This window comes from Solenopsis invicta, chromosome 5, assembly GCF_016802725.1.
Source record: "Solenopsis invicta isolate M01_SB chromosome 5, UNIL_Sinv_3.0, whole genome shotgun sequence".
Lineage (NCBI taxonomy): Eukaryota > Metazoa > Arthropoda > Insecta > Hymenoptera > Formicidae > Solenopsis > Solenopsis invicta.
Genome location: NC_052668.1, coordinates 7,777,814 through 7,792,005, shown reverse-complemented (window position 1 = coordinate 7,792,005; position 14,192 = coordinate 7,777,814). Strand labels below are relative to the sequence as shown.

Below are 14,192 nucleotides of genomic sequence, written 5' to 3'. Positions count from 1 at the left end.
TTATTTTATTATTATTAGAGAAAATTAAATCTATAATTGTCTGACTGTCTTTCGTAACTCTCGTCGGTTCGTTCACATACTGTTTCATGCCCAAGCTTAACATTGTCTCTTGTAATTTCTTTGCATAAAACGAGTCCGTCATAAGGTCTATATTAAAATCTCCTAGGACTTGCTTAGGTGGCGCGATGGTGTGTGGATGTGGATGGAGATAGAGTGAGGCTGAGTATGAGTGTTTGTAGTATATTAGGAAGTATTAGAAAGTAAAGAGGTACGAACTAGAGAGATAAGAAGGTAGAGAAGACGGGTAATTGGAGGCGGATGTAGGGGAAAAGGAATTGAGGAAATATTATAAGACATAAGCGGAAGGAACAGGAATAGATTAGGGCGGACAATGAGGCGGGAGAATCTGGGAGGGCCGGTAAAGTAGGAATTAAACATGGAAGGTAAAGAAAATAAAAAGGGCAAAGAGAAAGAGTGTAAGGAGAATAGGTTAGAGAAATAAAGGTTAGAAATAAAGGCAGAAACAACTATAAAAAAGAAAAAGTGATAAGTAATGCGAGGAATTAGGCAGAATGGTTTATGGAAAATGAGTGACATATGGTACATGAGAGAAGGAATAAATGAAAAGAAAGGAGATTGGAAGGAATGTAATGAAACGGTGAGAAGAGTGATACTATAGGAAAGAAGTAGCAAAAGAAAATTAGAACGTAAGATAGGAAATAGGATCAGGTAGACATAAATATATGTCATAGACATAAATATAGATATTGTAAAAGTAAACGTAGAGGAAATGGAAATGAAAAGGTATAGTTGAATTGTATAAGTAATTGGTTAATTAAAGATCCTGGGTGGCTTGGTATAGGACGAAGGAGACCGAGGGAACTCTGATCACCGGCCGTTGGAGATTAAGGTTATGAAGCATAAAGGATGAAGAAAGAGGTACAGGAGATTGAGGTTATGAAGCATAAAGGATAAAAGAAGTAGTACAAGAAGAAAAAGAAAAAAAGGAACTAGAATAAATATATAGGACAAGGAGGCGATAGAAAGGTAAGCAAAAAGGAAAGAGGAACCGGAATTTTAGTAAGAATTGGAAAGAAGGAGGCTGTTGGGTTATTAAAGAAGAAGGAGAAACGGAGCCGGATCTTCTGCCTTTGGAGACTGTGCTTAAAGAGGTTGAAAAAGGATTGTATGGAATAAGACAACAGAGGTGGATGCAGAAGGGACGGAAGAGCACCGTGGATCTCCTTTGCAGCAACAAGTTCACACTGTGGGTAATTCTTGTCACGTTGTATTGAAACGATTCGACAAGATGCGTAATTTCTGCATTTCTGTGTGGAGATACTAAGTAATCTCTGGAAGGCTGGGTGAAAAGGAGACTATAAGGATTATTAAAAATATTTAGTATAGGTAGTAGGAAAGAGGAGAGAAAAAGAGAGAGGAGAGAAAAAAAAGGGGAAAGAAGAACCGAGAAGAAGGAAAAGAGGAATCAAGGAGGTACAAAGAAGGAAGAATGTGATGATACGCGAAAGAAGAATGTAAATTAGGAGTTAAGATGGAAACAGAATTAGGCATAAGCATAGGTACAGATATAGAAATGAGGGCGGTGTGGTGCTGGGGTTGGTCCGGGCGGACAGACTTGCTGTATATGGTACGGTGTTTGTTTGCCTGGGCGGACTGTTGCGCCGTGCTGTACCAAGGATAGGTAAAAGAATAAGTATAGGGAGGTATAGTTAGCACCGTGAGCGCAAGGAAAAGAAAGAAATGCGCACAAACGCGTGGTAAAGTATAGGTAAGGAGGGCGTAGAACAGAAGATTAGTATAGGGTGTGGATGAATGAGTGGTTAAGGAACGATTGTAAACCAAGTCCTGTTCTTGGCAATGTAAGCTTGAAAAGAAATAAATTATATATATATATATATATATATATATAAATATATATATATATATATATATATATAAATCTCCTACTACCATGCGTTCTCCCTTTATTATTAACTCCTCTACTATATCCTCAAAAAATCTCATGAAATCCCCGTGCCATACGCTTGGTAAGTAATATGTTACCATTATCACTCCTTTATAAAGTTTTTCCTTCATTTTTATCGTAGCACACCAGCAATTTGATTCTAACTTTTTTATTAATACTACTTCATATCTAACATCGTCTCTTATAAACATAATAACTCCTCCTGTGTTCCTATTTTCAGCCTCGCATCTAACCACAGTGTAACCCGGCACATTTACTTCACTGTCTTCTATGTCACTAATCAGCCAGGTCTCCGACATCGCTACCATCACAGGATTTATCCTCTTCATAACCTGATGCTGCAATTCGTCTATGTGCGCTGGTAAGCTCTGCGCATTTGTATACATAATTATTTCTTCTTTCTGAGGTAGTTGCTTTTGTATTCTCCCAACCTGCTTTCCTCTTCTCTTCCTGTAACGCCCTCTTAAAAGTTGAACATTCTCGACTGATGGCTTCATGTTCGTCATTTATTTTTAAATTGTATGTTCTATTTTTGAACATACATGTCACACATTTGCTCTCTCCGTCGCTGTGTAAACTCGCGAGCTATGATTTCCTGCTCATTTGCAACGTGTTTCTTCTCTCGTACAATTTTTAACAATATGGAAGTATCCCCAACATTTAAAACATCTTTTGACACTGACGTGATTAAATACAAGACATTTCTTCCATCCTATATTTAATTTTGATTTCTTCAATATCAGCTCTTCATTTACTTCCATTATTATTGATCCTTCTTCATTTCCTCTTCTTTGATTGTTACTCTTTTCTTTAACCATTCTCTTTACAATTCGCATATTTACTGTATCTATTTTATTCTGCTTCTTAATTGTATTTATAAGTTCATTATCATCTAAGTTCATTTCTTCTAAATTTATGTTAACTATTTTTAATTTTGGTTTCGATTCAGACAACTCAAGCACTTTATAATTCTCTCCCAGCTTAGCTTGTACTGTCTCTTTCAATTTTTTCACCGCTTCTCCAGTTTTACAACCCATAATTACTTCTCCTTTGCTTCCTTTCTTTAATTTCGTTACTCCCATTGCCATATTTTTTACATTTACCTTCTCTTTTATTACTTTTTTAGTGTCTTTACTCTCCTGTTGCAATTTTGGTTTAACTATTATAACGTTTTCTTTTTACTTTTCTTTAACCGCTTTACTGTAGCTTCTCTGTAATCCTTCCTTTGATCCATATGTATTCCCTATATCGTTTTCTTCAAGTTTTCCAGTTCTTGCTTGACATTTCCTAATTCTTCTTGAATTACTTCTTTAATCGTTATTTTAATTTCATTTTTACGTACCGCCTCATCTTTTATTTCTTTTACAGCTCTTATAATCCAATCTATTTTTAAATCAATGCCTGACCCTTTACTTTCACTGCTCATTGTTGTGACCGCTCCTGTAGACCTTACAGATCCTGTCGATAATATCCTATCTCTTCCTGTCGGTGTCGGTACTTTCTCAATATCAAACAAAAATTCTTCAAATGGGCACTCTTGGTTTCTGTCGAGAATTCTATGCTTATTTACACATCCTGGATAGTAAAAAAAGCTTTGGGCAAGTTTTACATTTAACAACTTTGCTCTTAATTGCCTTCCTACATGCCAAGCATCGGTATTCTGCATATTCCTCGTCTTTGCTGATAATTACCGGCCAAAACCGTTAACATCAGCATAAGCAATCCGTCACCTGTGATCCACTTACACACGTCAGCACTATTGTGTCCACGTATAATGTCTATTGTCTTGTGAGACTTCAATGTCCCGAACAATAAATTCACTGCTCACATTCACAGATCGCTATATCCCGGCTAGATAACTTTTACAGCTATCCCCGGTCTATGGCGGCGTAAGACAAACAACTTATGTCTTTTCTCACTTTAAACCACTCAAAAGTTATTACATTTGCGGAGCGACTCTCAATACGTCTTCTCCTCGCGCATGCGAGAGAGAGAGTGAGAGGGGGGGAGGAGGGAGAAAAAGAGGGGGGGGAGAGAGCGGAGAGAAAGCGGGAGAGAGCAAGCGGGGGGGGAGAAAGAGAGAGAGAGAGAGAGAGAGAGAGAGCGAGGGAGAACAGTAGAGAGCAAGGGAGAGCGGTAGAGAATGAGAGAGAGCGTTAGAGAACAAGGGAGAGCAAAAGAGAGCGGGAGAGAGAGACGGAGAACAAAAGTAAGCGAAGGAGAGAATGAAAAACAGCGGAAGAGAGACCATGTTTGAAATATTTTTTATATATATTCGTATATCTTTTCAAAATTACCGCAAAGGGGACAAATCTGAAATTTTTTCGAAGATATCGAATAACTTTATAGGGGTTGATGAAAGAGAGTTTGTACTGAAGATCAATGGTAGAGTACTCGAAGAACACTATTTACCCCCGTTGTATTTATCCCTGTACAGTTTCCCATTCGGGTTGTGTATACTTGGACCAAGGGGGACAAATCTGAAATTTTGCGAAGATGGAGATGACGACGACGACGACGTATCTGAATTTTTTTATGACAAATCGGGCTGAAAAATACATGCATAATTCATATTTCAGCATCGAATGCACTTATTTTACATCATTCTTGTATCATTGTACTCGGAAAAATCGATATTTGTCCCCCCTATATTCATTTTTTAATCAAATTAATTTAAGAAAAACAACGATTTATTTGTAAAAAAATTGTGTTCCTGTAAATAATACGCGGTAGCGTCTTTTACATGGAAAGACAAAAAAATATACATGATGCAAGCCGCTACCGCGCCTCTTGATATATGTACATTTTTGTGTGCGTGTCTACATATATTTTTTTAAGAAAGAAAATTCTCATAAAAATTTCAATTTCGGTTTTGACCAAAATTTACACATAATATTCGGTTTTGATCGAAAAAGATGAATTTGGGAGATCCAGATTCGAATTAGTTGAGATGTTATTTTTTCGAAATTAATTAATTTACAGTTTTTACGGGAGGAAAAATATTATATATGCTTTTTATAGCATTAATATTACTATTTCGGCTTTATGACTATCTTCCAAGTTCAATAAATATGCGGCGCGCAGTTTTAGTTGAAAATTGAAAAAATTAAAAATTATTATTCGATACCAAGAACCACTGTAACTGACATAGGCCATCCATTCTCGTGCTCTAAAAAATATAGTTTCGATGAGACTCTATATGAAATAGAGTGTGTCCTTTTCTATGAAAGGTCTACTTCTCGATCTAGATATATTATGGAAGTTTTTCAGCAAGAGACACAAATCCACAGGAGTCATTCTGTCTTTGATATTCAGTGCGAATTTATGCTCTTGCTGAAAAGCTCTCTATGTCTATGGAGTCTATTAGTACTTCATCTTAAGCTGGGTACACACTTAGCGAACGAACACCGAACAAATAGCTGCAAATACACCTATAAGCATGTATATTACATACAAATTCTCTTTGATGTATCGTCTTATGAGCAAATCGAACATTCTATTCTCATTCGCTATAACGTATATATCTACTCAATAATAACAACGAACCAGTTTTGAGGCTTTCGTGGCCATTGCTATTGTTAACCGAGAGGGTTTCCGGATAGATGCCACGTGCGTGTTGGGCATTTTGCCGACGTTTCGCAAACATTGCAGCTTGCATCATCAGGGCTGAGAGCTCCGATATTGAGCTCCCTTTGGTTGTGGTGGTCCTTATATATCCCCGTTGCGCCCGGTGGTGGTTGGGGTGGAGAGTTTGACTTGGTCAGCCAATCGGAGCGTTTTGATTGTCCGGCCGGTCAATTAGAAAACCCGGGAGAACGGTATGCCAAATAGGATTTACTTGAAGGCCTTTGTCGCGGTTGAGGTTGTCAGGATGTTTTAAGATTTCCAGACCTTCCCGATATTTCCTGGCAAAGTAGCCTTGTGACGGGGCCAACATGGTAGACTTATCATACTGCACGGCATGTCCAGTCTCCATGCAATGTTCCGCCAAAGCTGATTGTGAAAAGTGGTTGTATTTGGCACACCTCTGGTGTTCCTTGATCCGTGTACTGATCTTTTTACCGGTTTCTCCTATGTACACTTTTCCGCAGACGCAAGGTATCTTGTACACACCTGGTGTTTCCAGGCTTGGTCTTTGATCCTTGGGGTTAGAGAGTAATTGAGCAATTTTCTTCTGGGGTTTGAAGATTACTCTGATGTTATGCTTACTCAAAATTTTGCCTATGCGCTCTGTTGTATCTTGAAGATACGGAAGAACAGCCGTCATTTTCTTTTCTCTTTCTTTATCCAGATTTTCGGTGTCGTTGGGACTGGAGATCTTGTTCTTCAATCTCTTGGTTATCTGATTAATGTTCTTGCTGTTGTACCCATTCCTAGTCACGTCTGATTAAGATGTTGTAACTCCTCATCCAGGAACGTTGGTTCAGAAACTCTGAGGGCTCTGTATACCAATGAGCTGATAACTGAATTCTTTTGTGAAGTATGGTGATGGGAGGTTGCGTGAAGATATCGGTCAGTGTGGGTTGGTTTTCGATAAACCCGATGGCCTAAGGTACCATCTGCGTTTCTTCGAACCAACACGTCTAGGAAGGGAATTTGGTTTTCCTGTTCTACCTCCATTGTAAACTTAATGTTTGGGTGTTGGGCGTTGAGAAAAACGAAGAAGGGTGGGAGTTTTTTTGCCGTGGCTCCATATAACAAATGTGTCATCTACGTATCGGAACCATGTGGAAGGTTCGAAGGGTGCGTTTTTCAGAATTTTGCCTTCAAGATGTTTCATGAAAATGTTCGCAATAATGGGTGAAACAGGGGATCCCATTGCTGCTCCAAAGGTTTGTTCAAAGAACTCTCCTTGAAACTGGAAATAGGTCGAGGTTAGGCAATGTTCTATTAGTGGGACAAAGTTGACCGGCAGTTTGTCAGACTTTTTGATAATGTCCAACGTATCCTGGACCGGGACATTTGTGAACAATAAAACCACATCAAAACTTATCAGTATGTTATTGGGTTTCGTTTTGATCTTTGTAATTTTGTTCACAAAATCAATAGAATTCTTGATGTGAGATCCATTGTGACCAGTACGTTTTTGAAGTGGTTTGGTGAGGTAGCGGGCCAACTGGTAGGAGGGTCCCCCGATATTGCTAACGATAGAGCGAAGGGGGACCGATTCCTTGTGAATCTTGGGGAGGCCGTAGACTCTGGGAGCCGACGATTCCCGGGGGGTGAGGTATTTGATAATTTCAGGAGGGAGGCCTGAATTCTTGAGCAGAACGGATGTTTTCTTCTCTATGGTGGATGTTGGGTTCCGTTTCAGTTTTCTATAAAAGCTGCAATCCGAGAGCATAACATTGATCTTATTACAGTAATCTTCTTTGTCCATTACTACTGTGACATTTCCTTTATCCGCCGGTAGAATTAGAATGTTGTTGTTCTGTCTCAAATTCCGGAGTGCCAAGCGTTCTTCTCTGCTGATGTTTTGGCTGGGTGGTTTAGCCTTGCGGAGGATGTTGACTGCTCGTTGTCTAATGTTGTTGCTTGCTTCGGGTGGGAGGCGGAAGATAGCTGTCACAATTTGGATGATAATTTCTTCCGTAGGAATGCTTGTGGGGGTGACAGCAAAATTGTGTCCTTTTGAAAGTACAGACACTTCGGATAGGGACAAGACGTGACTACTGAGGTTCTTCACTGTGTGTGTTGGAAGTGGGGATCCAACCTGTGGAGAGATCTTGTATTTCTCCTCCTGTTTTTGTTTTCTCACCTCGGCAGGACGGACGGCCTGTTCGTGTGTAATACGGTCCAGTATTTGCCACAACTCCGGCTTTAATGAGTCAGCAAACAAGAGGTGTAATCCAAGAAGCTTTGGGAGGTACTGGCTATACCCTATGATCAGAAAGTAACGGGAATTTTTAAATAAAACAAAATAGAGTTAAATTTCAGGCAAATTTATTTTATCTCCTTCAAAATATGATCCATCTGAAGCAACACACATGTGCCAACGCTTGAACCAGTCCTCCATGCATCCCTGGTAGGCCGACGAAGGGATGGTCTTTAGTTCCCTCGTCGCATTCTCTTTGATCTCCTCGATCGACTGAAATCTCTTTCCACGAAGTGGCAACTTCAACTTGGGGAACAAAAAAAAGTCGCACGGAGCCATATCAGGTGAATACGGTGCTTGCTTGATGGTATTTACTTGATGTTTGGTCAAATAATTCAGTACAAAATCCAAGAATTGTCGGCTCACATTTCCGGCCGTTTGCGACGTACAGCATCTCTCAAACGCTTCAAAACGGATAAATAATATTCTTTGTTGACTGTCTGGCCCGGTGGAAGGTACTCATAGTGCACAACGCCTTGGCAATCGAAGTAAACAGTCAACATCACCTTCACTTTTCAGCGGCTTTGACGCGGTTTTTTCGGTTTCGGCTCGTCTTCGAAGCGCCACTTGGACGATTGTTGCTTTGTTTCCATGTCAAATTCATAGACCCATGTCTCGTCGCCCGTAATTATCCGTTTCATGAAGGTTGGATCACTTTGGGCTTCAGAAATCATCTCTTCAGCAACTGTCTTTCGGTGGTGTTTTTGCAAGAAATTCAGATCCTTCGGAACGAGCCTGGCTGCCACGCGTCTCATACCCAAAACATCAACCACAATATGCTGTGCCGTTCCATATACAATGCCAAGTTCACTAGACATCTCTCTTAAGCTGGTATGACGATTTTCAAGCACCATTTCTTTCACTTTCTTCACGTTTTCATCGGTGTTCGACGTCGATGGACGTCCGGAACGAGGGAAACCTTCCACCACTGTACGACCACTTTTAAAGTCTTTATACCACTCGTATGCTCTTGTTTTTGATAGATTCGCAAAATGCTTTTTGCAACATTTTCAGTGCATCGGCACACGAAATTTCGTTCGCAACACAAAATTTCAAACAAACTCTTTGTTCAACAAAATTATTCATGGTAAAATGCGGCAAAATGAAAAAAGTTGACTGATATAAACAAACGCCAGGCAGACACTAATGATCGGATGGCACTAAAACCTGACAGATGTGCGTCTTAAGGTCGTACCAACATAAGAAAAAAAAATAAACCGGTTCCCGCATGTGCGGTACTTTTAAATAAAAAATTCCCGGTACTTTCTGATCATAGGGTACTTCTTTTGATTGCCGAGATCCTTTCCTTGACTAACCGTAGAGATGCTTGTCAAAGGATAACTTTTGCCTGGACGGAGGTAAGCAAAGGGTTTTTTAATTGAAAGCATTTAGGTACCACTCGATGGTCACGGCACCGTTTTAGAAATGCTAAGGAGCACAGTTGGACGTGCAAGGACTTCCTGAGTTTGGTAAATAAGTTTACCGACCCTAGAATAGCCTCTCCGTGAAGGCGTTTTTTTCCAGTCTTGAGGCTTGACCAAGTTAAACTCCCCACCCCAACCACCACCGGGCGCAACGGGGATATATAAGGACCACCACAATCAAAGGGAGCTCAATATCGGAGCTCTCAGCCCTGATGATGCAAGCTGCAATGTTTGCGAAACATCGGCAAAGTGCCCAACACGCACGTGGCATCTATCCGAAAACCCTCTCGGTTAACAATATCAACGAACGTTCGAATTCGCAGTTCGTTCAATGTTTATTCGCTAAGTATAATACTCAGTTTTAACTACCTCTGCTTGTAAAATACGAAATTACTCTTTAATCAACCAATATATACTAATATACGCATTGATAATACGCACAAGAATAAAAAACACAAAGATGTAACTGAATGAATGTCAAATAACAATGTAGTTTATAAATTACACTGCAAAAATTGCGATGCCTTTTACGTTGGACAGACAAAGAGACAACTCGGATCAAGAATTAAACAACATAAAAATAATCCAGATAGCCAAGCTTCCAGAAATAAATTTCGCGCACAGCACACTATTAACTTTTGATAGCAAAATAGCAATAAATTGCACACAATGTCTTTATCTGATGCTGTTTTATCTGATACTGTTGATAACCTGCCATCAAAAATAACACAAAGCGTGCTGACCATATTACATTAGCAGATCGGTAGTAAAAATTGAACAGAATTTGCAGCTTGTATTCATAGTCTGTTATCAGATTGCCCACACGCGCAGATTTTGCTCAGTTTCTGTCGCCAATCTGTTGATATAATATGTTAACAGATTTTGTCGACAGATCCTGAGTTTAATACGAACACAGATGACACAAATTGCGCGCAATTCGCTACTGGAGTATAAAAATGAATAAATTAAGACATACAAAGGCAAGTCGCCGAACATGGAACAAAACAGAAACATTTGATTGAAATAACATTAAAATTCATGATTCAAAATCAAATTATAATAAAAGGTTGATTTCCGAGATATACATTAAAAAATAAAAAAAAATGGTATTAATTCCCAAAAAGACACTGAATGTCTTGACAAATCATATTTTTATTTACTTGACATATTCTCAAATAAATTTTAAAGTGATTTATTATTCGACATACATTTATACAATATTTATTCTAACGACTTAATTTGGTCGATTGTCTCACCAACGCCGATAGTTGCTGAAAGCATTGTCAAAACAACCATACAAAGGTTCAAAAAATGTAGTTCCAAGAAAACTCGTTTAAAGTTTTAAGTCTACTTTTTTAGTGTTTTTGCTAAAGTTTTAGTATTTACAATTAATTACTTATTCCAAGGCCCGCATACAGGGTGAGTCATTTTAATCTATGGACCCGAATATCTTCCAAATAACGGTATCTACAAAAAAATGGTTTAGATAAAAGTTGACCAGGACAGAGGGGTTCATTCAATTGTACCATTGGTTTTGACCTTGAGGTCAATTTTGAAGGTTATTTCAAGGTCACAATGGTTTTTTTAAATGGGACACCCTATTTTTGACTGCGGGTTTCGAAAAAGCGGAAAATTTTACATCAAACTTGTCTTATGAAAAAATTGTTTTTGCGACCTTGGAAAGGTCAAAAATGAAGGTGAAATGCCTGAAAAACGATCTGGTGTACTTTTTCTGAAATGACGTGGTTTTCTGGGTAACACAAATGTGCATAATGTTTAAACATTACTACTTGCAACTTTCGGCCGGATTCTTCGACGCATATTGCTCCCCTCCCACCGCTCGCGCCTTAGCAACGGCGCCGCCGGACGGCGTAACTAAGGAGCGCGATACATCGTCTCAGGACCGTGCGTTGGGAGGGGAGCAATAGGCGTGCGTCGAAGAATCCGGCCGAAAGTTGCAAGTAGTAATGTTTAAGCATTATGCACATTTGTGTTACCCAGAAAACCACGTCATTTCAGAAAAAGTACACCAGATCATTTTTCAGGCATTTCACCTTCATTTTTGACCTTTCCAAGGTCGCAAAAACAATTTTTTCATAAGACAAGTTTGATGTAAAATTTTCCGCTCTTTCGAAATCCGCAGTCAAAAATAGAGTGTCCCATTTTAAAAAATCATCGTGACCTTGAAATAACCTTCAAAATTGACCTCAAGGTCAAAACCAATGGTACAATTGAATGACCCCCTCTGTCCTGGTCAACTTTTATCTAAACCATTTTTTTGTAGATACCGTTATTTGGAAGATATTCGGGTCCATAGATTAAAATGACTCACCCTGTATAATAATCCATCAAATTAGGCAAAATAAATTTTTCGATTTTTTAAATTTTTCCAACAAACAAAACTGATTTGAAATAAATAGAAATAAATTCACTTCGACATTTTTGAATTCACATTTGAGATTTTTTAAATCCATTTGAATCAAAAAATAATATAATAAAAATATATATCCATCCAAATTCAAAATAATAATAATTCGCATTTCGTATCTCAATCTATTTCAGTCTAAAAATTCCGGAACTTTAAAGCGTAAACTCGAATAAATTAAAATGAATTAAAATAAATTGTAATTTTCAATTCATTTAAATTTATTTTTGTTTGCTAGGTTACAAACCAGAATATACCCTTTATAATTGTAATTTTACTTGTATCCATCCTTTATGCCCGCAGTGCTAGTTTTGGATTGTTCCTTTTTATAAATGCAGGAACACGTTTCCACTCTTGTCGGACATCTCATGGCATTGGCCGCTTGCTCCACATCTAGGTTTTCAACTATATCTAGCTCGTCGATGGCTCCATTCATATCTTGCTTGTTGGCGAGTCTATACATACATTATAAAAATCTAATAAAATGCTATGGATTTATCCACATCCTTAATCATTACATTGCTTAACAAAAAAAAATTATTTTTTTCTTTTAAGTGCCACAGTATGTATCTCGAAAATTATTTTCGTGTTAAACGCTATGCCATCAGAATTTTCGGAGCATTAAGATAAAATAGCAAAAAAAATTACATTTTTTTTTACATTTTTACAGCAAATAAGATCATGTTCCTAAATAAAGTCAACATAAATTAATAAAAATTTTTTTTTTCTAGAATTTCTTAGAATTTCTGTGCAAATTTTGACATTTTCAGCAAATTTCTCAGACTTTTTTTAACAAATTGAAATATTTTTTGGAAATAATCTAAATATTTTTCAGATCAACGGAATATCTAAAATACTTAAACAAGGACGCTAAGATTAATTTGAACTATTAAGTATTTTTACTTTTGAGCGGATCCCGATAGCACATGGGACCGATAGCACATCATCACTCACAGCGGCCGATACCTAGTTTTTCCGTTGGTTGGATTAGATAAGTTAAGATGATTGGTTGGTGCGCTATCGAATCCCGTCCTTTACTTTTACTATTTGTGCTATTTAATATACTGTCAAAATACTTTATTTACTTTTATTTCAAAATCCAATTTTAGGGGCTCACCTTCTATCACTTATTATCATGGAGGTCAGTAATTCCAGGGCACGATCCGGGTTAAGAGAGAACTAGACGGCGATTGGAACGTATAACATATGTACAGTTTGTGCCAGGTATGCCTGGGGTCCGATTCTAGGGTTCACGTTTTGTTCTTACTTGTTTTTACGTTCATGACTACTATAACCGGATGCTGCGTCAGCAATCATGAATGTATCGTAGTGTTAGTAAATTATGTTTTGACAACCAGCCGATGTAACCTTAGTTTTGATCGGTGAAATCTCAGAAATATTCCAAAGCCTAATTGAAAAGAAGCGGATCGAAGCCTTTGATATATCTGATAAGTTGTTTGAAAATAACAGATTTGTTGCTAACTTTAGCCTACCTAATACTGGACGATTTTTAACACTTCCAATTTCATTAAAACGCCTAATCGTTCTATGAACTGTTATTGAAATAGCAGTATCTTCATTGCAAAAAGTTTCATTGAAAAGCTGTCTCACATCATTATATAATCTCAATCGATCGCTCTACCCTCTAATCATCAAAAAAAATATGTGTTCTCGTTCAGAAAGACGTAACATCATTGATTGAAAGGGTCAAAATGGGTCAAACGAACTAAACTAATACTTGAATACTCAAGTGTTAAAAGTTATTGAAAAGACAGCAAAGAAAAAAATCACATGATATCGTAAACTATAATAAATGTTCAATAAATTAACTCGAGAAGCAAAAATGGAATAGAACTTGGGTACGATATAAGATTGAAATCAAATTGTCTCGTACTTGCAATGCGTATCAAGAGTAGTTGTCGCGGTTCGCGTAATTTAAGGAGCGGCATCCATTCTCTGATGATCCGTGCTCGCTTAATCAATCAACCAATAAATCAAAGCATGAATTATTCCCAAAACCTTAGCACTTCCGTTTATCGATAGCGCACGTGCTCCCAGTTTTTCGTTTCTTGTTTGAAGTTTGGATCACGAATACGGTTGAAATTTATTTCAATGCCCCCACATTGTGAAATTAATTTCACACGACCCCACATTGCATTTAAAATTTTTTTCGCCCCCCCCCCTTCCCCCGCCCCCAAGGATAGCAAAATGAGCGTTTTGATGTTACGTGTAGATTGTGTGATACCATTGTAACCCTACAAATTCAATCAGAAGTTATTTTTATTAAGTATTTTCCGAGTTATGACGCTTGAAAGATATAGTACACTGTAGCTGTCAAGCTTCACAATTCGAAAAGTACTCAACAAAAATAAACTTTCTTGTAGGGTTTTAAAAAGATCTTGACACCAGATATTAGATTCTGGAATTAAAAATAGGGTGTTCCATTTAAAAAAGTTAAAGTGATTTCGATCTGACCTTGGC

The 14,192-nt window shown here is 37.9% G+C and overlaps 1 protein-coding gene across 5 annotated transcripts in view; it reads right to left on the bottom strand.

Moving 5' to 3' along the window:
• Window positions 1–14,192, bottom strand: part of LOC105198825 (ADP-ribosylation factor-like protein 13B) — a 162,254-nt gene that overhangs the window by 63,862 nt on the left and 84,200 nt on the right. For all 5 annotated transcript variants that reach the window (XM_039449876.1, XM_039449880.1, XM_039449879.1 and 2 more), the window contains one exon: window positions 11,990–12,166. In XM_039449876.1, the coding sequence (XP_039305810.1) occupies window positions 11,990–12,166 (177 nt within the window). The remainder of the gene's footprint in view (window positions 1–11,989; window positions 12,167–14,192) is intronic.